Source organism: Diceros bicornis, chromosome 8 (genome assembly GCF_020826845.1).
Source record: "Diceros bicornis minor isolate mBicDic1 chromosome 8, mDicBic1.mat.cur, whole genome shotgun sequence".
Taxonomy (NCBI): domain Eukaryota; kingdom Metazoa; phylum Chordata; class Mammalia; order Perissodactyla; family Rhinocerotidae; genus Diceros; species Diceros bicornis.
This window is the reverse complement of record NC_080747.1, coordinates 43,316,502-43,344,135: the sequence shown is the minus strand read 5'-3', so window position 1 is coordinate 43,344,135 and position 27,634 is coordinate 43,316,502. Positions and strand designations below refer to the sequence as shown.

Genomic DNA, 27,634 nt, shown 5'->3' with positions numbered 1-27,634 from the left:
TTCTTTCTTACCCTTTCCTCAGCGTTCCTTTCAAAAGGAGGTCAAATAAGATCTGTCTTCCCTCTTTCTTGAAGAAAGAAATTAAAACCGTATTAGCTCCTAGAAGAGGCTGCTTCCTGGAGGTTTCCACTTAGGAAGTGAAGGAAAGTATGGAGAGGGGTAGCAGAGGTCAAGTCATTCTAGAAATCAGAATGCAACAGCTAAGGGCGACAGCAGCAGAAATGCCTAGAAAACGGAGTTACCTTAAGCTTGGAAATCCATGGATCTTCTAGACCTGTTAGAAATGCATGTGTGGTCAATTTCCCGCAGCCCTTTCTTCTTGACCTGCATTAACAGACAAATGCATTTCTCTAAATGGTCTCAGACCTTGCAGGAATTGGGGGAACATCAACATCACCGTTGAACCAGTATTGCTTTAACATTCACCGGGCATTGTGCTAGGAGTGGGGATAAACGAGTGAACAGAACAGACGTGCTTCGACAGAGGAGGCTCCTGGAGCTCCGGGAGATGAGGCACCGCCCGGTCCCGGGAGGGTGAAGAAGGCGCGTCCCAGGCAGGCGCAAGATACGAGGGAGCGTCGCCGCTACCAAGTTAAAAAACCCGGGTCCCAGCCTCTTCGGACCGCCTGGTGTGCCATGCCCCCCTGGGTCCCACTGGAATCCTTCCGAAGAAGGAAATGGACCTCATTGCTTTAATTCCATTCTCCTGTATCCCAGGGTCCCTAGGGCGGGGAGAGCGAAAACGCGTGTGAGCCTGAGTCGGAAACTCCGGCCAGGGGGCGCGGGTCCCGCTGCGGGGAGGGACAGGGGCGGGGGCGGGGGCGGGCAGCGGGTCCTGAGTGACGAGAGGGAGGCCGGGGGCGGCGGGCGGCGAGGTGACGCGCGCGGGGACCGCGCCGCCTCAGCCCACGTGTCCTCGAGATTTAAAAGTTGGCGGCGCGCGGGGCGGTCAGTTCGGCGGCCGGGCCCCGCGAGCGGCGCGCCAGGGACGCGAGGCACCGCCAGGGCAGCGCGTGGAGCAGCGCAGCGCAGGGTCCCGAGCCCGGAGCCGCCCGCAGGCGCCGAGATGCCGCGAGCAGCGAGCCGCCGCCCCGGGCCGCCCCCCGGACAGGTGGCCGCGGCGTCCCCGCTGCTGCTGCTGCTGCTGCTGCTCGCCTGCTGCGCGGGCGCCTGCCGAGGTGAGCCGACCCCGCGCCGCTTCTCGCGCCTCTCCGCTCTCCACTCGCCGCGCTGTCTTCCCTCCCTTTCTCGCCTCTGCTCCCGGCTTCTGGCCGCGGGCCTCCCCGGGTTCTCGCCCTTGACGGCAGGCGCGGGTCGCCGGACCAGCCAGCGGCGCAGGTGCCAGTGGCCCGGCTCGAGCGCGTTCCCGGCCCGGCGCCTTGGCGCCCAGCAGGCGCGGGGCCGCCTGTGGTTGGCGGAAATTTGGAGGGCTCTCTCAGACTCGGGATGCCCAAACCCCTTGGCCCATGGGTAACGGGAGTTAAAACGGTGAGAATTAAAATGCTTTCCCTTTGATTGCAATTACTGGAGGGATCGATGGTTGAAGCAAACTAGAGTGAGTTTGATGCTTCACCTGCTGATGCGAGGTAAACTTGGATAGTGCTCAACTCTTTTCGTGAGTTCCTGTTCTGTTAGAACGGGGTAAAAGAGTGGGCTCTAAGCCTTGTGGGTTTTCAGGCCCCAGGTCAGGAAAAGGAATAGAGACCTTCTTATCATACAGAGTCCGAAAGACAAGTGTGCAAGCCTGGCCCTCAGTCGGTGCTACTGCTAGAGCCAGTGAAGGCAGATGTGATTTGATAATAGGGACTTCCTGAGCTTGGCTTAGAGCAAAGAAGTGGGGCAAGCAAAGGCAAGGGCGGAGAGGGAGGTCTGAATCTTGGGAGACAAGGTAGAGAAGAGCGCAACATTTTCCACTGGGGAGATCACGTACCCATTCCTTAAAGGTTACCTTTCTAGGTACTTTGAGGGGACCATTCTTCATTTCCCAGCTCTGAGCCAGGGGCCCCTCCAGGGTCAGCCACTGCCCTGCTAAGACCATGAATTTTCTAGCTTCACAGCAGGTTCTCTTAGCTTTCCTCTGCTCTCTGGTCAGTGAAATAAAGGTGGGCAGACTATTTCATCATTGTTCAGAACGTTCAGGTCTTGAAACCATAACTGCAGGGACCTTTCAGAGAGTGTGTAGCCCAGCCTTCAATTAGAGGTGGGGAAACTGAAGCTATTATTCTTTTCCTAATATATTTATTTTTATTGCTGTCCTTTCATTGTTTTGATATTCTCCTTTCCTTGAGGAATTGGACCTGGGAGCGGAGGGGGAGGGGGATGTCTCCTCTGCTTGAAAAGCAAGGTAATTTGGCTTTGAAGTCTAATCAGTCAGAAGCTAAGAGACCTAAACCTTGTCTGTCACATAGCCAGCAGTGATACAACATGATTTATGCAAAGTAATGGTGTTCTTTTTCAATTTTAAATTTGTTACTGATAAAATTAGGATGTTTATCTGTTTTATTAAGGAAGCAGATAGTTTTAAAAATGGCTTTTACTCTATAAAGCAAATGTACTTTCCATGCATGTTACGTGCCGTATGTTTGCAGTGATTTTGGCATCAGTGGGAGATACCTGCTTTTTTGGGAGGTGGGGGAAATTTCAGGCTGCTGGTGATTGAGCAGAAACTATGGAATGCAGCAGCTGGTTTCCAAAAAAGACAGCTGTTGGGTTTTATTTCCAGAAGAACATGTCTGCTGGCTGACCAATCATCTCATAAATATCCCCAATTTTTCTCAAGCAAAGGGATGAGACAGCTCTTTCACCACACAGAGACCCCCCTAAACTACCCTTTTATGTTTTCTTTCCCCTTAAGACCTGCTCTTGGTACTAAAAATTTAATTTTATCTCTCTAAAAATGTGATGAGGAGAGGAGAGGGTAAATATACAATGTGATATGCCCTAGTCCTGAATCCCTAAAGATGGCACTGAAGGGGAAGCATGACATACATAAGCAAAACTGGGAGACAATCTAGCAAGATTAATCATTATGCAAGATGTAACTGGATATATCTTGAAACAACAAAACATGTCACAAAGCCACTATTGACAAAATAGTGTCAATAAGTACAGCATCCTTGGCAAAAATGAGTTAGCAGAGCATGTTATGGCATTAAGAAGATAAAGGCCAGCCACAGATTCAGTGGATGGAAACAGTTTACTATTCAGAGAACATTATTAAAATGTGCCCCTATAAGAGGGGCACATTTCTAGATGTGTGCGACAAACTGTCACTTGATTTGGCCTGTGACAATAAATGATCAAGTACCTAAGACTAAATTAAGAAGTATCTTTTTCTACTCAGGCCCCTACTCACTGAATAATTTTTAAAATTCATTCCTACCCCCAGCCCCAAGCAAGTACTAATCTTTCTATCACTATAGATTTGCCTTTTCTGGACATTCCATATAAATGGAATCATACAATGTTTGGTATTTTGCATCTGGCTTGACAGCATAATATGTCTGAGGTTCATCTATGTTGTAGCATATATACGTAGTTCATTCCTTTTTATGGCTGAATAGTATTCCATTGTGTGGATGTCCCACATTTTGTTGATCTCTTCACCAGATGATGGACATTTGGATTGTTTCTACCTTTGGGCTATTATGAATAATGCTGCTATGCACATTCATGTACAAGTTTTTGTGTTGACATATAGGTAATTCATTCTTGAGAGTAATGTCTTTGTAATGTTATTAAGATTTATTTAATAATTATGTCTCCTTATACTAAGTCAAATGCTGAAATATCTAGTTGAAATAGGAGGGTGGTGATTGACAGTGAAAAATGAGAAATATCATCCAAAAAATGAACTATATATAAATATTTAATTTTAAAAGAAATACTATAAAATTAACATGTGAGTATAACTTTATTTTTAGGTGCTCCAATATTACCTCAAGGATTACGGCCTGAACAAGAACTACAGTTGTGGAAGGAGGTAAAGAATTATCCTCAAACAAATTAGTGAAAACTCTACCCTTCTTTGAAATTATCACGGTGAAATGAAATAATATAATTGAGCTTTGGGACAACTATGATTTTACTTACATTCTGATATCCTAATAGTGAGAATTATTATTTTTATAAATGAAAGAAGGAAAGATGAAAAGAAAAAATACAGTAAATAGTAAAGATGGCAGAAATAAGTCCTAATAATAGTATAATTACAATAAATGTGAATGTGCTAAAATACACCACTTAAAAGACATTCTCAGATTATATTTTTAAAAAAGAGCTGGCATAAGTTGTCTATAAGAGTCACACTTAAAACAGAAAACCTAAAAAGACTAAGCATAAAAGGAAGGAAAATGATGTACCAAGCAAATATGAATGGCAAGAAAATTGGAATAGCAGTCTTAATATCTGATAAAGTGGAATTCAAATGAACAAGCTATCGTAACAAAGCAGAATCTTATGTGCTAATAAAAGAACAATCAGCAAAAAGATACAACCATCATTTATATATGTCAACAAAACAACCTCAAAATTTAACATCTGATAGAATTTCAGGAAAAAATAGATAAATGAACATTTGTAGTTGGAGATTTTAGTACACCTCTCTCAAAACTGACAGTTAAAGCAGATAACAGAGAAGTAGATAAATCAAAGACCTAACCGTACAATTAATAAATTTGAACTATTAGAAATATTTTTAAAAACCTACGCTAAATAAGATACACATTCTTTTTGAGTATATTGGAACATTAAAAAAAAATAGACCATGTGTCAGAACACAAAGAAAGTTTCCATAAGTTAGAAAGGGTTCATTTAAAATGTTTTCCAATCATAATGCAATAAAATTAGAAATTAATAGCAAAAGTATAACTTAAATATCCCATCTGTTTGGAAAATAAATAACATTTTGGTAAATAACCCTGGGCTAAAAAGGAAATTACAAAATACTTAGAACTGAATGACATAAAAACATTATAAATCAAAATTTGTAGGCTACAGCTAAAACAGTAGCTATAGAGAAATTTTAGCTTCATACGTATTTATCAGGAAAGAAGAAAATTTAAAAACAAATAAGCTAAGCATTCAACTAAAAATTGTGGGGAAAATTCAAAGAAACAAGAATGAAGTAAATAATAAAAATAAGAGCAGAAATCAATTTTAAAAAGAGAGAGAGAGGGAGAACAAATCAACTGTATTAACAAAACCATTTGTTTGTTCTTTCAAAATGTTAATAATCACTGACGGTACTGATTTAAAAAGGCAGAGAGAAGATAAAGATAAACAAGACATAGACTGAAAAAGGGTAGACCACCAAGAAAAATTGAGATTTTTAAAATATTTTTAAAAAGTATTATGGACAATTGACTGGTGATGGTTGTATAATTCTGTAAATAACACTAAAAACCATTGACTTGTACACTTTAAATGAACCAGTTGTATGGTATGTGAATTATATCTCAATAAAGATGTTAACCAAAAAAAAGTATTATGAACAGCTGTGTGGTAATAATTGAAAGCTTAGATGAAATGGACAGATTCCTAGAAAAATATCTAATGCCAGAAAGGTGCAATAGTAGTATAATAAGCACTGAAGAAACTATTTCTTTTTTTCTTATATCATTGGCCAAGGCCTTCAGTACTATGTTACACAATAAATGTATCTAAAGCTTCTCCATAAAGTATAAATTTGCTCTAGAATTTTGTTATATAGCCTTTACCTAGTTAAAGAAGTTCTCTTCTTTTCTTATCTTGCTCAGAGTTTTGTTAATCCTAAACAAAATTTGAATTTAATCAAATACTTTACCAGCCTCAATATTGAGATAAGCAATATGCCTTTTTTCCTTTAGTCTATCATCATGGTGAATTATATTAATAAATTTCTTGCTGTTAAACTGTTAAAACTAAGATGAGAGTTCAGAAGATTTTTGGATATAATGCCAATATACAATCAATACTATTTGAATTGTAAATTCAAATTGTAAATTAAAGAATCAATAATATTTCTTTTCACTAGGAAAAAGTAACATGAAAATAAAGTTAAAAATATATCGTTCACAGAAGTACAATGATGTACACCTGAAATTTTTACAATGTTATAAACCAATGTTACTGCAATAAACAAAAAATTAAAAAAAAAAAGAACCCTCAAAAAAAAAAATATATCATTCACAATAGCAACAAAAACTATAAGTACTTAGGAACTAACCTAACCAAAAATATACAATAACTTTAAGGAGAAAAATATTAAATTTTAATAAAGGAAATAGAAGAGGATGTGAATATATGGAGAGACAGTCTTTGCTCTTGGATGGAACAATTAATTTCATGTAATAAAAATATCAGTTATACCCAAGTTAATCAACGTAAACCTCATAAAATCAACGTAACCCTAATCAGAATTCCATTTAGTTTTTTTCAGAAACTTCATAAATTTAACCTAAAATTGATATGGAAAAACATAAGTCTACAAATAGCTAAGGAAATTTTAAATATAAAGAGCTGAGAGTGAGAACTTGCCCTACCAGATATCAAGAAGTACTATAAAACTGTAGTAATAAAAAAGGTATGATAGGGGCTGGCCTGGTGGTGTGGTGGTTGAGTTTGCACTCTCCGCTTCCGCGGCCCAGGGTTCGTGGGTTCGGATCCTGGGCGTGGACCTACGCACCGCTCATCAAGCCATGCTGTGGCGGTGTCCCATATACAACACAGAGTAAGATTGGCACAGATGTTAGCTCATGGCCGATCTCCCTCACCAAAAAAAAAAAAAAAAAAAAAGTATGGTAATAGCACAAGAACAGACAAATGAACCAGTGGAAGAGAGACTTGAATTTGGACAGTTTAGCAGACACTGTTGGTGCCTTGTCATATCCCTTTGTCATTCACCATTCCAGAGCACTCCAAATTTACTGCTTCTAATTGCAAGCACCTGTAACTCTGCCTGCTTGGTCTGTGCTCAGGGCAGAACAGAAGTGCCTGGGAATAAATGCCCTCACCACTGAGAATTGGTGACCCAACGGAGTTGGTGGCTGAATACCTTAGCTGCCTCTCCCCTCATCTGGGGTAACTCTGAGTTCTGCGCTGGCTCCTAGACTTCCCCAGTTACCCGTGGTGGTAATCTGCTTGATGACGTACCCTTTATTGGATTCTTTCTCTTCCCCATTTTACCTCTCCACTCTTGTACTAGTGCTTCTTGGGTCATCTCCCAAATAATCCACTTCTATCTACATCCTTATCTCCAAGTCTGTTTCTGGGGGAACCCATCCTAAGACAGAAATGCATGTACACATAAACTTAATTTACAATAAAAGTAACACTAAAATTCAGTGGAGAAAGGACAGATGGTTTGGCAAATGAAGGTTGAGAAACTGGCTTGCTGTATGGAGAAAAATAACACTTAACACCCTATGCAAAGGTGTGCTCCAGGTGGATTAAAGATCTAAATATAAAGGGTAAAATTTTAGAGTTAATGGAAAATATTTTCTATTAGGAAAATGTCTTTGTGTGCTAGGAGCAGGGAAAGACTTCTTAAATAAAACTTCAAATATAAATCATAAGGCCAAAAACGTGATGAATTGAATTTAAAAGTAAAAGTAAAGATTTCTTTCAACAAAAGACTCCATAGGAAAAGGTAAGAGCCTTTGAAAGAAGATATTAACAATGTATAAAACTGATAAGGGATTAATTTCTAGAATACCCCAGAAAAACTATCAAATCCATTGGATAAAAACAGGAATCCAAAGTTAAAATAATCAAAGGATAGAACCATTTAAAAGATGAAACCTAAAAGGCCAACAAGCATCTAAAGAGATGCTCAAATTCATTAGCAATAATGAAATGAAAATTAAGACAACAGCACGGTGTCACTTTCCACCCATTAGATTGGCAGAAAATTGAAATCTAGATAATGGCAAGCGTTAGCAAGGATGTGGGGTGTATGAACCCTCATGCCCTGATGGTGAGAGTGTTAGCTGGTGGAGCCATCTGGAAAACAACCTGGGTATCCCCATAGCCTTCCCTCTCCTGAGTGTATAGCCCAATGATAGTCTCCTACAGATCCATAAGTGGCGGGTGCATACAAGGAGGTAATGGAAGGAATTGGAGAGAACTGGCTGTCCATTACTGGGCGGTTGGTAGGCAGCATGTGACGGGTGCACATTATGGAGTACTATACAGCCGTTAGGAGCAATATACTAGATGTACCCAGTAACATGGATAGATTGCAAAGTACAGTGTTAAGTGAAAAAAAGTAAGAAAATACCACATGTGCACGGCAAACAGCAGTACAGGTTTTACAAGAACCTAAACAAACAGAGGATACACGTCAACTACATTAGAAGAGGTGCCTATGGGAGGGTGGAATAGGAGTAGGGAGTGAAAATATAAAAAGAATAAATAAATAAGGCAAGTCCAATAATGACAGTGAGCTATGAACTGAGGAGAATACCCTTTGTACCTAAGCCACCCCCAACAAAATACATAAGGGAAAAGATAGATGATAAGAGCCAAGTACTAAACAGTCTTCAATAGCATAGAAATCCATAAAGTCTGTTGTAAGGCTCTCTGCCTTGGTATATCAAAATACATACTAGAAATATATAAACAAGATGAAGAATAATTTAGACAGATATTAATGTATAATACAGAAACATCTATTTTATTTTGAAATCATTTATATTGCTGCAGAAAATCTTTGAAAAAATATTTTAGACGATAATGCTGGGAAAACCCTCAAATACAGTTGTAAAAGCACTATAATTTCTCTTACAGAAAAAGATATTTAAAGAAGTTAAGATGCTAAGAACATATAGTTCAGTTTTCCGCTGGAGGTTTTAAAAATTACAGAGCTATTCAGACACACACGTACTTTTCAGACCATGTACAGAGACCTAACCATCTTCAAACAGATTCATCAATGGACTCTACAGAGTTCTCAAAAGCAATTAGTGGCACTTAAAACCATTAGAGCCATAAGCTGAGTAAAATGAACAAATGCTTACTCAAATAGAAAGTGGGTGAGCAATGTTGCTGTGCCTTTTAAAGAAAGACTGAAAAGCTTTGCAGTTATGTCCTAATTTGATTAATTGGTGTTTTTTCTTATTCTGGTGCTTTTATTCAACCAATATTGATGCACTGATTAGTTAGCCCTGAGGTTCAAGAATTCTCTGTTCTTGAATGTGGCCACTTCACACAGGTGGGCAGCCTGGTCTGAGGGTGGACAGCTTTCCTCCTGAGCATGTAATGTCTTCAGATACCTAAGCACCACAGAAATTTCAGAAGGAACCACTTCCTCCTGCCCTGCTGAAGCACACCAAATAACATTTGGAGGTGATATATTATGCACTGGTCACAATTCAAAGCTTCAAAGGGTATCCTTTTGGCTTTCCCTTCTCAATTGATTTCTGTTTTTATTTTTTCCCCATGTTTAATTTAATAACACTTATTGAACACTTATTCTAGGCCAGTTCGATATGGCATAGCCCCTGCCATCAAGAAGTTTATCACTTGTGTGTGTGTATGTGTGTGTCTTTGTATCCATGATTCTGGGTTTGTATGGCGTGCAAGAGGGAGCAGGTGGGTGGGTACAAGGGACGAGTGGAATTAAACAATTCCCCAAATATTTGTGATATACAGAGAAGATGACAAATTCTGTGAGGATAAAAAGGAGAGAGAGATAAGCTTGTGCTTTCCTATAATATTGCACCATTTGTTATTCTCTAAATTAGAGAATTATGTATTTTAGGACATGTGCAACTTGGAAGCAAGAAAGAGTTTGAGAAATTACGACTGAAGTGTATGATAATCCCCCCTGAGCTTGATGTGAGAATAGAAATTGATTTAAATTGATCAACAAAGAATTCTGGGACTCGAAGGGACCCCTTGAGATGTTACACCATAAACAGGACTCAACCTAAATCATCCCAGACAAACAAGAATAGTACCGTTTCTTCCAGTCCCATTTTAAAAGGTCACCAAAGAAATCAATGCCATAAACAATTCAGACATCCAGCTTAATGCTTAACTTCTCAGCACAGTTTTTTTAATGATTAATATAAATCTCTTGTACTACAGTTTAACGTCTTTCAAGTTCTCTCTTTAGGATAAAGGCTGAGAACAGCTAGTTGCCAACTGTAGTTCAAGAAGCGTTCATTTTAGAATAGAACCTTTTCTAACTAGTGGATAGTCCGTGTTGGGTAAGAGTTTTTACTGTATGCAGTTTATCGTTTAGCGCTTATTATGCCATTAACATGTGAATTTAGCTGGTGTGATTATGTTTATATGTAATAAAGAAGCACATGCTAACAGGGTGCTCCTTGGTTTCGAGACCGTTCTTTAGTCACCTCTCACCTTTCTCAGGCTGGATAATATCCGAAGTTCTTTCCCGCAATGTGTGAAGAATCTTTATACTCTCTGATGATTCCTATCAACTGTTCTTGGGGTCATATACCCCTGTGGCTGGGGGCAAATCCCAATTCCAGGACTTACTTAGAAAGTTTAAGAGACTCCTCTCTCCCAAATCCAGAGTCCTAAGCTGTCACAGAACTTCGATTAATGTTACGTGGGTAACTTGACTTTGTAAAATCTGCTTTCCATTTTCTGCTCTTTTTTTGTCTATTTCCAAGATGTAAGTGGCATTTTTTGTTTTCCACAGATAGATACTGCTTGCTCTTTTCTCCTGTCCATCGATTCTCAGCCTCAGGTAATTCCAATTGTAGGTGTTTTGTAATGATGTAGGCATTTGTGTAGTGCTGAAATACTCCATTTCTCTCTTTGGACCTGTGATTCATTACTTTATGGACTTATTAAAACATGTCAACATATTAGAAATTATTACATCACCTGCAGGTAATAATCAGTGCTGTGAGCGTATGTTGTAAAGTGCTAGGACTTTTATCTCTAAGAAAAATAGATTGGCTATTAAAATGCTAATTTAAAAATCAAATTCTGTGTTAGATTAAAAATAATTTATCTATTGCTGTATTTGGGGGCTAATATCCTGTGCCCCAATTGAGTCTGAAACCCACTGAGAGACAAACTTATAGAGTCAGACTTATGGAGCTCAAAATATCATCGTAACTGAAAAGTCAATTTGTGAATGTGGCCTTAGATCTGATGCCAGGTGTGTTTGCTAAACCTACCCCCCAGAATTAAACTGAGTTAGACAGTGACTGAGGGACTTTGGCCAGAGACAGGTTTTCTGTCACAGGGCAGAGACCAGACAAGAACAGTTGGCCAGAGAGCTGGTTCTGAAAGAGAAAAAGGCTGAACAGAGCATGCCCAATTTCCAACTCCCAGTCATCTCTCAGGCAACTCCTCTTCCCGCAGGAAAGAATTAAGCATTTAGCTTTGGTATATTGACATTGAAGTGATGTAGTAAACTAATAATTGGTCGGTGTATTTTAAGAAACTGGATCTTTACATCAAAATCTTATACTATTCATAAGTCAAGCAAAGTCTTCAGAAACTAAAACTTAATTCAAAAAAGCATATATTACACCTCTAGAAAGTCTGATGACAACTGATTTGATTTTTTTTCATACAGGAAATTCTAAATTTTAAGAGGCTGCTGTGGTTCCTCTTACATTTCTCATTTAAGTTGGCAGCAGATACTGTCTTCCTTGATGGAAGTTTAGTTTAAGAATGTGAAGAATTTAGGGAGGAAATAGTGACCATAAAAATAAATATTGAGGAATTTATTTGCCTGAACTGTGCATGGAAAACATGAGGAGTGGGAAATAAGTGTGTCCTCCTGATACCATTTCTACTGGATGCTGCTGCCTGTGTCTGCAGCTCTTTCTTTGAGCGCAAGCACAGCAGAGTTGGCCTTAGTGTCTTGACTTGCTTAATCAGTGTCACTAGTCTCCTGGTCAGAGAAGAGGGCTTAGTAGAGGCTCTTGGCTCAACCTCTTTCAGAGCAGTCAGCTGTGTGCCTGGGGCGTACCCCTACATGGTTGGGCCAAGGTGCCGTCTCCTTCACACTGTCCTTCCAGAATGTCATCCTGGCTGGTGTGGAGAAGGAGCATTGCATAGTGCTATATTTCTCCTGCCTCAACCTGTTCCTCAGTCTGCAGAGGATCACTTGTAGGAAGTTATAGGCGTTAGATGGTAAAGCAAGACCAGGATCACAATAGATGACATTTATAAATAGTATTTTAAATTACTGGAGGAGCATTGATGGATATATAACATGTGATGGATATTAATCAGCATACAAGCTTTTGCGTTGTATTTGCAATTCAAGAACACCCTCAGAATCACTTTTATTTCTGCAGTACTAAAAGGATGAATTTTAAGGCACTGATCTAAACACCATCAAGAAAAACTAAGCTTTGGGTCCAGCCCCATAGCACAGTGGTTAAGTTTGACATGGTCTGCTTCGGCGGCCTGGGGTTCATGGGTTCAGATCCCGGGCGCAGACCTACACCACTTGTCAGCCACGCTGTGGCAGCGACCCATAGGTAAAGTAGAGGAAGATTGGCACAGATGTTAGCTCAGGGCTAATCCTCCTCAAGCAAAAAAAACGAGGAAGATTGGCAACAGATGTTAGCTCAGGGCTAATCTTGTTCAGCAAAAAAAAAAAAAAGAAAGAAAAACTAAGCTTTTATTGAACTTGGATACTGTGCATCTTTTGAGGAGAGCTTGAGATTTACTATGGAATCTTTTACATTAACTGATACAATTTTTTAAATCTGTCATTTTTGCATTATTTTATTTATGTGATTATCTGAACAGTGCTTCAAAAAATTTTTACCCAATAGAAAATAAAGGATCTTTAAAGTCCACAAATAAAAAATAATATGTTAAAATTTTAGTATGAAAAAAATTCTTAAAGAATAGTTGTATTTCATCATAATTGCTTTGTGTAAAGCATTGCTGGAGAAAATCCAATTTCTTTTGAAACTTTTCTGTCAAACTTCAATCTCGTTGCTAAGCCTCATCTGGCTTTAGCAGCTCTCTCTGAGGAGATGCTCGTATACCTGAATTTATTCTTCGAGTTGAGATACATCTTTGCCACATGACATCACTAGCTATTTTCTTTTTATTGTGTTGTATTTTGCAGCATTTCTAGATGAGCCATAAAAGGAAGTTTCAGGGATTTATTTCCAGATCTTTATGGAGTGACCTGTGTGTACCCATCCCTGAAGGGAAAAAGTGAAAAAAGATGTATCAGTGTTCACACTCTTTTTGTCTCATCCGTCTCCCAACCATAGGCCTAACAAGTCAATACCAGTGTGACAGAGGAATATCTAAAGGTCAGAAGACCTAGCTCCCAGGCCACACTCTCCCCCTACTAGCCATGAGTGGTATTGGGCAAGTGACAGTCTCCTAAAACCTTGCTTCCTTTATTCATGAGAATAACAGTTTCTGTCCTGTATACTACACAGCTGTGTTTTGAGGACAGAATGTGAGTTATATATATGAAAGTGTTTTGTAATTTATTGAAGCACTATATAAATATGAGCCATTTATGGGGCTGGCCTGGTGGTGCAGCGGTTAAGTGCCTGTGCTCCGCTTCGGCGCCCTGGGGTTTGCAGGTTTGGATCCCGGGCGCGTACTGACACACCGCTTGTCAAGCCATGCTGTGGCAGTGTCCCATATAAAGTAGAGGAAGATGGGCACGGATGTTAGCCCAGGGCCAGTCTTCCTCAGCAAAAAAAAAAAAAAGAGGAAGAATGGGATCAGATGTTAGCTCAGGACTGATCTTCCTCACACACACAAAAATATGAGCCATTTAATATTATTAATAAATATCCCAACAATTTGCATGGCAGGAGAACAAATGAAGGAGAACAAAGCAGACCTCTGATGCTAGGAAGGATGCTCAGAGAAGCTGTTTTATGACTCCAACTGTGTCCTTAACTGCAGTCAACCATATTAAACATGCACTGTTGTTCAAAGCCTGACAATATTGGTGGCTCTGAACAATTCTTTTGACATGTCTTCTAAATTAAAAGTAACTACAGCTGTAAATCATTGCTTTACATTCTTTAATGCTACTATTAAATGTGTTTATTTTAAATGCGTTTTTTAATATTATTATTTTTTAGAGCTACTAATTTTTAACTAATTGCTGTGTTCTGGCACTGTACTAAGAGCTTTACCTATGTTTAATCCTTCCAAGAACTCTCTGCAGTGGTGTTGTCACCCTGATTCATGGCTGAAGAAACTGAAGTTTAGAGAGGTTAGGTAACCAGCCCAAGGTAACACAGCTAATAAAGAGTAGAAAGGGAATTTGCACTGCTATGGATTTGCAGGCTGCTCAACTCCGTAGCCCATGTTTTTAACCACTAATTATATCATCCACACACACACACACACACACACACACACACACACACACTGTTCCAGCTCCTCATTATTTCCAGTGTGCATTTATTAAGTAATCAATTGTTCGTGGTACAGCTGTGCTAAATTCTATGCGAAGCTAGTTTCGCCTCTGCTTGTCTGTTTGTGCTGCTCCTCACCACACCCAGCTGGCTGCTCACCACAATAAGCCCTGCCCTACATCTGTGCTCAGATGCTTTGAAGAACCTGATCCTGGGGTGTGCAGTCAGCAGCCTGGAAGGGTGGTAGCTTGGATTAGGTGCACCATGCATGGCTTCTTCCCCTCCAACTCCCATTGTTTGAGAGCAATTGCAGGATTTTCAAATTAGCCCATAATGAGTAATATTCAGTGAGGTTCACAGCTTTGGCATGTAGATTCAGACTTTGCTACAAGCTGGGAAGAATCATCTCTCTTTTGGCACTGCCCTAGTTACTCTCAATTATAGAATTTCATGGAAGCTTAGCAAGTACTGAGAACTATTAATCTGGACTGCTGTGGAAGCCTTAATCAGTGCATATATACAGTACATAACATTTTTTTTCCTAGTTGAAAGGCAGTTTTTACTTTTAGGAGCCAAGTTTTGTCATGGGAAATCAAGAGATTCCAACAGAGTTTCAGTGGGCCAGAGGAAGGATTCTCTTCTGAGTAGTTGGAATATCGTTGTGCTCCTAACATTCTACGGTTTTGTCTTCTATGCAAGTGTTGTTAAAGCAGAAACATAGCCTATAAATCTTCTCATTTCCATCAGGCATCCAATGCATTGGAGGAGCTTTGCTTCACAATTATGGGGACTCTACCAAAGCCCCAGGTAAGGTTGAAATAGTGTTTTATTTCTAGGCAAAAAATTGCTCAGTGATATCGTGGAATTTCTCCTGGAAGAAAATATATCCAATTTAGGAAGCATGCCAAGAGGAGCTAGAAGAGCATAAGTTGATTTTAGATAAGGAACAAATACTTCAGTTTCTCTGATGTCTGAGAATTTACGGTCTTATTAATAATGTTTACAATCATTTAATAGGAAAATCATATGTCCCCCTCAAGTATAAGATGTGTTCTAGTTCTGATGAGAGAAATTTGGGGTCATTTGGCTCTTGTTTTCTCTGACTCACAATACAATTGGAGAACAGATGTATCTTTGTTAGAGAGAAGGGCGTTAAGAATGCAAAAAAAGCAAACTCTACTGTCAATATCAGTTTGAAAATTATATTCTAACTGTGATGTCTTGGTTTCTTATTAAAATTATTTGCTTCTTCTGGGAGAACTTTTTGTCCTGAAATGAGGATAGGAGGGAACTTGGAAAAATAGTGAAATGTAACATACTCATTTTATATTCTGTATCGTATAGATGAACTTATTTTAAAACTACCTTATTAAGGATAAGAGTCTCAGTGTTAGAATTATATTTTTCATTAGCGGTTCTAATTTAATCTATGATCATGGTACGTTCTGACTTCTATACTTTTCACATATAATAATTCAAAGAAATCTTGATATTTTGAAAGGATGAATGTTTTATGAAACTAATAAGTATTTGCAAACTAACAAGTGTATATTTTTCCAGTGTTTTTAATGGTGACATTTTCTAAAACACTTAATTGACCTTTTTTTTGTGTGTGTGAAGAAGATCGGCCCTGAGCTAACATCTGCCAATCCTCCTCCTTTTGCTGAGGAAGACTGGCCCTGGGCTAACATCCATGCCCATCTTCCTCCACTTTATATGGGACGCTGCCACAGCATGGCTTGCTAAGCGGTGCGTCAGTGCGCGCCCGGAATCGGAACCGGGGAACCCAGGGCCGCGGCAGTGGAGCGCGAGCACTTAACCGCTTGGGCCACTGGGCCGGCCCTTAACTGACCTTTTTTCCTAATTAAGATAAAAGAAATGACAACGATGTTTATCCATGAGTTTCCTTTTATGTTAAAAGCAAATGAGAACAAAAAAGAACAACAAAAAAGGAATGATATTACTTGTTCTTGAAAACATAGATTTTTGGAGGGAGAGAAGAATATAGAAAAGTTTATGGGAGGAAGCAAAAATAACTCTTAATCTTATTATTTAGTATAACAATTTCAAATATTTTGATGTGATTCCTTCTAGTCTTTTTCTCTGAATATTCTGTCATGTAATCATGTCATGATTTCCCATTCCACCACTGTTGAACATTTAGGATGTTTCCAGTTTTTTTACTCTTATGAATAATGCTATAGTGAAGATCTTTATTCACACCTTCATTTAAAAACAGTATTTAATTAATTTCTGGTTTATTTTCAGAGCAATATATGCTTAACCAATTTCAGTGTTATATTTTTTATATATAGCATTTGCATCATATGTTTAAAAAATTATATGATATAATCTGATAATATATTATAAATTTTATACTACATATTTTATAATATGTAATATAATGATATTTATATGTCTCTTTTTTCAACAGGAAACAGATGAAAAAGATAATACCAAAAGGGTAAGGTGATTTCCATAAATATATACATCAAAAAATAATAAAGGAAAGCACTAATCGTCTGTAGTAAAGCTCACTATTTTTTTTTAACAGTTCTTATTTCATTATTCAAAGACACAGAAGTTGGGCAATTCAAATGTTGTGGTAAGTTTTAGAATTACTTTTTATTAGTAATCACTAGTATTTGCTTTTTTAGAAGAAAACTGTTTTTGTGGTTTATCTAATAGAGCTAGATCAAAATTCATGCTTTTTACTTTAAAAGTTTATACATAGATGAACAAAAGAAATTCAATATTTATTATACATTTAATTTCTTTTATATCTCAATAATTACATGTACATTAAATTCATTCATTCATTCATTCATTCAGCAGTTACTTACCAAATATCTACTATGTGCCAAGCACAATTCTAAGTACTACAAATATAGCAGTAAATAAAAGAGAAAATTAAAAAAGAAATCCCTGCTGTCATGGAATTTACATTCTTAAGGCAAAAAACCCCACATAATTAAGTAAAACATATTGTTTTAGTTAGTGATTAGTGCAAGGGAAAAACAGTTTTATCCAAAGGCATGTTAATGTGTAATTAGGCATTTAATGCGAGATTTTACTCTCTAAGATTAGGGGGATACCAGTTACTTGAATTCAGTCACTTCTAAATCATGTGGTTTTAGTGGTAGTTTTTCTTTTTGTATGCATGGATTTAAAAAATGCTAACTAACCTACTTTGGTGTTTCAATCTATAATACTTAATAGTTATTTGACTATAATATTCTTTCTAAGCTTGTGACTCACTACCATGGACCACTTTAGGGAATGACGAGTATAGTGTATTTTAAACATGTGTGTAACTGTAATCTTAAAACTCAGTTTTAAATATTTATCACATTGAATATTCTTACACATGAGGAGTTGAAACGTTATACTGGCTTTAAACTAAATACAAGTTGAATTGGTTAACAAATAACCATTATATAGGGCTTAAAGAAATCCATTTGATAAATGAATTTAATATTTGTGAGAAGGTTCAATTCAAGCCATACCTTTAAAATGAAACCTTCTCAGGTAGACAGGTGTCTCAAATGTGCTTTCATTTTCTTCTCCTTGGCATCTTTATATTTTGAGAAAATGTATCTTAGTCACATTTTTCACTATCAACGACACACTGCCATTTTTTGTGTCCCTTGTCTTGTTCCATATGTGCAGTTTTAAAAAATGTATTTTATAAAGGAGGTTACTAGATATGTGTACAGTGTAATCTTCCAGATAAACTTTTTCATAATAGAAAACTGATTCTCACAGAGTTGGTTTCATCTGCCCTGAATCATTTTTAGTAAGTCTGGAAGCAGACAGCTTTTTGCCTCTCAAAGATGCAGGTGAGTGATACTTGTTGGCAGCTGATGATGGAGCTGAGGCCCCCAGGAAAGTGCTTCTTCAACATAATGACAAAGATCCTAGCGTAGAGCTACAGAATTTTATTCCCTCTCTTAGCTTATTCTCCACAGTTCTTTGAAGGGCTCACAAAGGGCTGTCTTAGATAACATCTTTCTTGTTCTTTTTTATCTGGAGCAAGTAGAGTGGGTAAAACCAAAACCTAAAACAAACCAATAGGAAACTATCTTTATGCCCAATGCCAAGAAGCCTTTGTGCTCATCACGTCTGTGTTCGTGTCTCTCAGTCGTCTGTCGTGCATCCGTTGCTGCAGCTCGTTCCTCAACTGCATGAGAGAAGAATGAAGAGATTCAAAGTGGACGTATGTAACATGAACTGCACGCTGGCTTTGCCACTCTGTGTGGGGCAGCGCTCTCCGTTAATTCCCAGTTGTGGTGGTTTACAAAATACTCTTCTTCAGAATAAGCCCCACGTAAACACTCAGTTCGCCTACCAAAGAGCATCTATTTGCACAAGTGTTTTCACGCTCAGGAAGAAGAGAATTGTGCCCCCTCCGCATATTATGTCCGTGCTAACTCAGGCTGTGGGCAGTAAGGAAAGCTGAGAATAGATTCCCTTCCAAGGCCATGACCCTCCCAGTGAGGAAGCCTATTCTTGGTTTAAGAAAGGACATGGCAGGTGCCCAGTTGTCAGGTGGGAATAGGAGAAAAGATAAAGGACAGTTTACCGCCCCTTTGTATACAGGTTGGCAAATGGCTAGGATGGCAAGCTTTCTATCCAAGTATTAAAATGTTAGTAAGAGTAAGGCTCGTGAAGTAAATATATCAGAACTAAATGTAGGCATTTTGTTTTTTTCTACAATTAACAAAAATATGGCCCAGGCCGGCCCAGTGGCTTAGCGGTTAAGTGCGCATGCTCCGCTCCTGGCGGCCCGGGTTCGAATCCCGGGCGCGCACCGACGCCGCTTCTCTGGCCATGCTGAGTCCACGTCCCACATACAGCAACTGGAAGGATGTGCAACTATGACATACAACTATCTACTGGGGCTTTGGGGGGAGAAAAAGGAGGACGACTGGCAATAGATGTTAGCTCAGAGCCCGTCTTCCTCAGCGGATGTTAGCTCAGGGCTGATCTCCCTCACAAAAAAAAAAAAAAAAATATGGCCCAAATCCAGTATCTATGTTTAAGAGGACTATAACTGAGTTTTAACTGGAAATTGTGGAGTTTTTATTGTCATTAAAAAAGAATCCTAACTCTTTCAATGATGAAAGTTTCTAGGTATTATTTAAGTAATGCCTTACATTCTTGTAATGCATTATGGTTTTAAGTCTTATAGTATTTCATGTTATTCTTTTGGCAATTCTATTAGTACTTATACAAGTATTGTTATCCCCAGTTTACAAAAGGGAAAACCACTCGGAATAGTTAAAGGTGTTTCCCAAGATCATTGTAGTAAATGAGATTAGAGATTACAACAGAATCTTCTGACTTCTAATCTAGGCAAATATTTTTTTCACTATGTCATTCCCTTTATAGTCTAATCTTGGCTACTTCTGTTGGTTTATTGTTAGATTTTTCCTTAATTTAAATACCATATTAATTTTGTTATTCTTAAAGTTCTACCAAAAGTCTTCAAATACTTTTTAAAATGCAAACAGTTCAGGCAAATAAATTCCTCAATATTTATTTTTATGGTCACTATTTCCTCCCTAAATTCTTCACATTCTTAAAAAACTAAACTTCCATCAAGGAAGACAGTATCTGCTGCCAACTTAAATGAGAAATGTAAGAGGAACCATAGTAGCCTCTTAAAATTTAGAATTTCCTGTATGAAAAAAAATCAAATCAGTTGTCATCAGACTTTCTAGAGGTGTAATATATGCTTTTTTGAATTAAGTTTTAGTTTCTGAAGACTTTGCTTGACTTATGAATAATATAAGATTTTGATGTAAAGATCCAGTTTCTTAAAATACACCGACCAATTATTAGTTTACTACATCACTTCAATGTCAATATACCAAAGCTAAATGCTCAGTATTGTGGCCAGTTTGGTACTTTGTCTGAATGTTTCACCTTGAGTGAGACTATGTTTCCAGACAACTAGCTGACTATGTGAACTCTGACATAGTAGTATATCCTCTTGCTCAAATGATAACTTCTACAAGTACTTTGCAACAAGCCAAGTTTCCTAGGAACCTGTGAAAGAAAAGAATGTAAGGCATGCATTGAAAAAAAATTACAGTAGAGTGTTAACTTTGCTGGGCCTAAGTCACCTAACATATTTTTGATACTAAAAGGTTTTAGGTTCTTAAAGAAAGTGAGCTTTCAGACCTTAGTGTGTCCAAACACTTTTCTTAAATTTTGTTTGCTAGACATCCTCACTTCCATCCCCACATCTTTTTTGCCTCTACTTCCCAAATTCTTTTATCTGTTTACAATTCTGTCTTCAATGATAAGACTAAAAAGACCTGTATGTTTGGATTTGAAAGTTTTAAATTTTGGCACGTTCTAAATTACATTTTGTCTTACCTTTTTTTCTGTTTAATATAATATACATAACTTTTCTTTTTTTTTTTCAAACATTTATTTTTTACTTTTTTTTTTGTGAGGAAGATCAGCCCTGAGCTAACATCCATGCTAATCCTCCTCTTTTTACCGAGGAAGACCGGCTCTGAGCTAACATCTATTGCCAATCCTCCTCCTTTTCTTCCCCCAAAGCTCCAGTAGATAGTTGTATGTCATAGTTGCACATCCTTCTAGTTGCTGTATGTGGGACGCAGCCTCAGCATGGCTGGAGAAGTGGTGCGTTGGTGCGCGCCCGGGATCTGAACCCAGGTCGCCAGTAGCGGAGCGTGCGCACTTAACTGCTAAGCCACGGGGCCAGCCCATAACTTTTCTTATATAAGCATATAAATATATAGTTTCTATGTGTACATTTTTAAGTATTAAAATTTTCAATCTTTTAAGTAATTTGTGGGGTTTATAGTCAGATGAGAATTAGGTACAAAATATTGAGAATTTAAGATATATTTGTAGTAAAGCAAGGATTTCAGAATTTTAATAGATGTCAGAGCCATTTCTTAGAATTTAAAAATATGATCGTACTTCATTAAGGAATAATTGAAAAAGGTCTTGATGACAAATTTGCCTTCCTGATACTTCTATAAAAAGTAGTTGAAAATAGGAAGCTACAAGAACCAATTTTATGGAAACCATAAAATGTTATTTTTTTCCATTAAGTTTAAAATGAAATGTTTTAAGAAAACACTTCAAAATATGTCTATTATGAATAATTGGTTTGTCCTATTTGGTATTTTTTTATTAACATTTATGTAAATATAATTATATTAGGAAAATCTCTTCTGAAGTCTCACTGAACAATTATAGTTTACCAAAGTTGTCCCTCAATTTCAATTTCAATTCCTATAGAAATATTGTGTATTTTAGTTCTGACACAATCCTGTTTTATATTTTTCCCAGTTCATGTGTTAGCACATGCAATATGTATTTTAAAGAAATTATTTCGCTCTAACAAAATGCTGAAAGGAGATTTTAAATGTGGTTAATTATCTATGAAGTGTCTGTCATTTCTCTTTCTATTTATTGGTGAATATACATACAACTAATTTCCTGAAAATAGAATCTGTTGTATTGATAAGAAAATTATTTTAAAATACAACATTCTGATGATACTGTTAGTTGTTGAAAATTCTTTAGGTATAAATACAAAGATTACTTATTGATATGAATTATATACTCAAGTCCTTGATTTCCCTCTTTGTTTAATTATGATAGTTGAAAATAACTTTGAGCTGGACTATACTCTAAAGAGGAATTTGCACTTATTTTTACTGTTATTTGATTTGTAATGCTCTCATTTTCTTTTCCAGGAAGAATTTCAAGGTCCTTTTGCAAGCCAAAGTCGCAGATATTTTCTATTCAGGGTGTGCACATACTGATTTTTTAAAAAAATCAATCAATATCAAAATTGAAAAATACTTTCATTGTGCATTTACTTATATTAACTCATAAGTTTTAACTAAGTTTTGAAGTTTATTTATAGATATTTGACATAAGGTGTTATAGTCTGAGATTCATTTCTTTCACCACCTTATTGCTTTAATATTCTGGCGTCTCTGATCTGTTCTCTAATCCGCTGCTTATGTTTGTAAATCCCCCAAATGACATTCATCTATTTCACAGTTAAGTTCCATACCATTTCATGTGCAGGAAATGAGTGTCTTAACGATGCATTACTCCTCAAGTTCCAAGGAATTGTTTACTAAATGTTTGATTCAGGAGATTGGAAGTGTTATGACTATTTTGATAAGTTTTTAAAAATAAAAGAAGCAACCACAATAGAGGCTATGAGTAGACAAAACTTTGTAATTGCATTAGTATTTTGCATGTCCAAATTGTCTATGAAATGTGAATTTCTTTCTAAGCAGCTATACTTTCTAAAATGTTTGTATCCTTAATACATTACCGGAGATTTTTCACTTATTCATTCAGCAGCTATTTATTGAATTTCTATTGGGTTCTGGGCAATGTACCAAAGAATACAAGAGAGATAGGAATATAAAGACAGATAGGATTCCATTCTTATGCTCTAGGTGTTTACAGACAAATACAGGAAATTGATAAATAAACAAATACAAAATACTATATTAAATGCACCTTCAATCCAGGGCCTGTGCTTTCTAAAAGAAAGGCACTTAACCCAAGCCAGAGAGTGGACGAGGTACAGAGAAAGCTACAAGGGCTGAATTTGAAGAATCGACAAGAATTAGCCAATGAAATAGTTAGCTAAGAAATTTCAACTTTATTGTAAAAGCTAAGGAGAGCCATATGGTAAGATTTGCATTTTGAAAACTAATTCTAACAACAAATTGGAGAATGGATTGAAGGAAGGAGCAAAACTAAATAAAGCAAGAAATAATACCACATATCGAGATCATTAGGCTGCTTTCTATGAAAATTAACTTCCCACCGTAGTTAGTTACACTGATTTATTTCTAATTTATTATTTCCAGCCACGCAATGGAAGAAGGTCAGAAGGTTACATTTAAAATGGTATGTGCTTCACAATGCAACCCAGTTTGAAAATTTTGTTTTCAGATATTCACAAATTAAACTATGCTCAGTATATTTATATTATTTGATTGCATGTGTACATTAATGTTCTCTATAAATACTACAATTATAGGGGCTGTGAGGGCTTTGTATGATGGAAAATGCCAGTATTTTAGGGTGCGATTTGTGTTGCCCATGTTGTGCATTCCACAATAGTCATCATTGATTTTGTAGACATTGACCTTATCATCATTTATTGTGCAAGTAATATACATCAGGGATTGTGTTCTTATCATGGTAATCAGTGTCCACATTTGGGCCAGAACTTAAAGACTGAATGCATTGCTGTCTTCTAAATGACCTGTATTCAGAGATTCTTTATAAAAGCTATGATTTGCCATTTCTAGAGAACTAAGAAAATGTAGAAAGACACGAGAGCATGACTTCTACTTAGGGACTCACAGAGTTTCCACCTCAATGCTGGAGATATGGTAGACACTTCGTAGCTATTGAATGGCCCTACATGTTTAATAAATATGTTAATCCTAATATCTTATTAGATGATGAATTTTGAAATTAAACCCAAATGCAGATTGATAGATTTATACCACAGAAATAAAAGTATATTCTGCTAACTTAATGTAATCCTGAATCCTGTATGCTGAACATATTTTTGCAAATATCCCTTACTTATTTAGCTTAAGAATGTTAAAATTCTTCATATTTTGTCATAGAAACAAAAATCAAAATGCACTATTTCTAACTAAATAAGATGACACCCAAAGTATACAATATCTAGAAAATAAAGATAACGAAAACACTGCATATTAAAATGTATGGGACTCTGCCAAAGCCATGTTCAGTAGAAAATTCGAGGTTTTAAACACTATCAAGCAAGAAAGAATGAATGAATTAAGAATTTAACTCAATAAGTTAAAAAAGAACAACAAGGTGAACCTCAGGAAAGCAAAAGGAAGAAAATTATAAAATGAAAGATGAAGTTAATAAATTTTATAAAGTAGTAAAATAGAAGAATTGATAAATAAAGCGAAATCTGCTTCTTTGCAAAAAGTAAAATAAAAGAGCCTAATTAGCCTACCCTAATCAAGAAAAAATGGAGAAACTATAACTTTACAAAAATACAAATGAAAAGAGGGAAATTAAAATAGATATAGAAGAAATGGAAATCGTAAAAGAGTACTTTGCAAATATCTGTGCCTATCAGTTTGAAAACCTCGTAAAATGGAGGATTAGCTAGTAAAGTAGGTGCTACCAAAACTGACCTCAGAAGAAAGAAAAAAGATTTAAAGACCAATGGCCAAGGAAAAAACTTAAAAACATTATCTAGAAACTCTTCCCTCAAATGTACTAGGCCAATAGATTTTGAATTTTTCCAGCTCAGAGAAGAAAAGGAAAAATCTCAGAATATTTTTTATGAAGCCAACAAATACTAATACCAAAACCTTACAAAAGTAGTATAAAAGAAGGAACTATAGGCCAATCCTATTTATAAATATCAATGCAAAAATTTTAAAGAAATATTAGTAAATTGTATTCAGCAGTATATTTAAAAAATTATATGACCCCATGAAGTGAAGTTTGTTCCGGCAACTCAGGATGGTTCAACATGAGGAAGTCTATTAAAATATTGTCACCATTAGAAGAGAAATTATACAATCATCTCAGTAGATGCTTTTGGTAAAATTCCACATCAATTTCTGATGTTTTAAAAAAAGATCCTATATAAAGAGATGAATCTTTATTAACATCATTAATATAATGGTCTCAAACAAAGTCAGTAGCAGGCTTAATAGTAAAATGCTTTGGAGCATTTCTATTAATGTCAGGAACAAAATAAGGATGCTCTGTCACCTTTTATTTAATGTAGTTCTTATGCATTAGCCAATTCAGTTAGATAAGAAATAAGTAAAAGATACACATATTGAAAAAGTGAAGGAAAAAATTTAATGTGCTCATGGGACATAATTAGGAACTTAAATTTTCAGACCGTGTTGGGCATTAACTCCTGTTTTAGCAAAGGCTTGTTATGTTCACCTCAGGAATATGAGCAAACATATTCTTAATTGTTTCTTTTTTCAAGGAACTAAGAACAAAGAGTTAATGGAAAATAAACTATCTTTTATAATATTAAAAATGTAGAGGCATTTACAAAATGTGAACAAAAAATAGTTTAATATTAAATGGAAAAAATGTCTGTGATTGGAAAACGAAACTAAGTGTTAGGGTCCTCAAAGATGTGAAATGGAATTTAATCCATAATTTGATCAGTTTAGTAAAAAGTTCTCTCTGAAACTGAGAAAAATAGCTTTATTTGGATTGTTGCCTAGATTAGGGCCTACATAGACTAATTCACCCAGGATTTGATTTTGTTTTGTCAATAGAGAAATACTTCAATAATAATTTTTCTTTGTTTTTCCCATCTGCTTATCTGAGGTCTTACTCTGTCCTGATGAATTATATTTATTTAGAAAGTGGTTAGACATAAAATAGGATGACTTAATGGCAAATACACAAGGAAATAACTACATGAGGAATAATCGTGCAACTTTTGAAATATTTTATTCATAAATCTTATTGGCATCAATGAGCTTGAGGAAATCACTTTTTTTTCCAGGGGAAGTGTCACCCTAAGCTAACATCTGTTGCCAATCTTCCTCCCTTTTTTCTTCCTTCCCTCCCCCCACAAAGCCCCAGTACATAATTGTGTATACTTGTAAGTTCTTCTGGTTCTTCTATGTGAGTCGCCCCCGCAGCATGGCTACTGACAGACAAGTGATGTGGTTCCGTGCCGGGAAACTGAACCCCGGCCACTGAAGCAGAGCGTGCCAAACCTTAACTGCTGGGCCATCAGGGCTGGTTCAGAAATCGCTTTTACGTAGTTAAATACTACAAAATTTTGGAAAATACAGACATACAGAATAAGTGTTCTATGAGAGAGATTAAATGATAACTAAAATATACAGACTGAAGAATAGCTGAGAAATAGCTCCAATGTCAATTTTATCATACATGAAAAAATATTTATAGAAAAGTCTGTATACAAACATTATATACACACATTCACATACTCATTTATACTTGAATCTAAATTTGATTTATCTTTTTTTACAGGATACCATTTTCCACAGAAGCAACACCATGGAATATAAAATGTACTGACATTTTGTTTTCTTCTCAAAAACAATCCTTGCTAAGTTTACCATGTTTGAGAATCCCTGCGTTGTAAACATTCTCAATAAAAGTTGATTCAGATTGTAAATGTTTAATTTGTTGAAAATTTTTAGAAATCTTAAAATATTTTTTCTTAGTATTGTAATGGTAGTGTGTAATAAAGCTGTAAATAATGATGTTCCTTAGATCGCTGCAGCTTTTGACAGTACTGATACACATGCTCTTTTATTTTTATTAAAGGCACTCAGTAGAGAGTTGATTTTTTAATGAGCTATTTTAGTTTTTTATTTGGATTTCATCAGTGACAAAATAACCAGCTCTTATAAATACCAGAATGTCTAGTAGCTAACAATCTTAGAATATGAATACCATCTAAAACTACACTAGTTAGAGAATTTGGCCATGATCCATCCAATAGTCCAATAAGCAAGTTCTGATGTATATACTATAAAATAGATGTCTGATTGCTACAAACATATCGGGAGGCTAGCTTTTCTACCAACTACTAGTATTCAGTTTATCTTAAAATAAGTTGTTTCACCCTGCAACATCTGAAAGGCAACCAGTTTCATCCATTACCAGAAAGAAAACAGTATTACTAGTGGAGGAACATGAACACACTTGGAGAACTTTTTACATCAGATCAGTGTTTAGTGGACACAGAATTAACCTCAGATGGATGTTGAGATATCTTCCTTCAGGTTCCCCTGGGTTTTTCCCTTCTGACCCCGCTATTGGATAACCACCTTCTCTACCAAGCAGGTTTCTGGCTGATTAGAGAAGGGCGGCTTTCTAAGTGAGTAGGATTAGGTCTTATATTCTTCAGAGTAGAGTATCTAACAAACTTTGTCTTACTAATGTTGATGACTGATTATAGCCTAAATTATGCCTTTTACTAACCAAGTCCCTGAATTTCACTTCTTGGTAAAACCTGTGTGAAGAACATAAGGAAAGAAGGAGCAGAAAAGGACAAAAAGTACATTCTCCTTTAAAAAATGAATTGCCTTGACAAGATAAGGGCTTGAGAGCAGAGAGGGCCTCCACAGATGTATAGGGCGACATTAGCTGGTGCTATGTAATTCAACTAGCCTGGATTTTGGATTGTGAAAATAATAAAAAGGATTCGAATACTAATTTAAGCAGCAGTTCCCAGGGCCACTCGGAAATCCAGAGGGACTTAGGCCACATAC

General features: G+C 36.8%; 1 protein-coding gene across 1 annotated transcript; it reads left to right on the top strand.

Moving 5' to 3' along the window:
- The first annotated feature begins 970 nt into the window (after positions 1-970).
- On the top strand, positions 971-26,520 carry NMU (neuromedin U). Its single transcript, XM_058546384.1, has 10 exons — positions 971-1,178; positions 3,924-3,982; positions 10,649-10,696; positions 15,072-15,131; positions 16,759-16,788; positions 16,879-16,929; positions 18,466-18,540; positions 22,070-22,123; positions 23,213-23,256; positions 26,385-26,520. The coding sequence occupies exons 1-9, from the start codon at positions 1,067-1,069 to the stop codon at positions 23,246-23,248; spliced, it is 525 nt and encodes a 174-aa protein (XP_058402367.1). The 5' UTR covers positions 971-1,066; the 3' UTR covers positions 23,249-23,256; positions 26,385-26,520.
- The last annotated feature ends 1,114 nt before the right edge of the window (positions 26,521-27,634 follow it).

Coding starts and splice junctions, on each gene's coding strand:
- NMU (XM_058546384.1), top strand. CDS start 1,067: ATGCCGCGAGCAGCGAGCCGCCGCCCCGGGCCGCCCCCCGGACAGGTG. Junction 15,132..16,758: donor GGACTCTACCAAAGCCCCAG/GTAAGGTTGAAA, acceptor TTTTTTCAACAG/GAAACAGATGAAAAAGATAA. Junction 16,930..18,465: donor TGGGCAATTCAAATGTTGTG/GTAAGTTTTAGA, acceptor CGTGTCTCTCAG/TCGTCTGTCGTGCATCCGTT.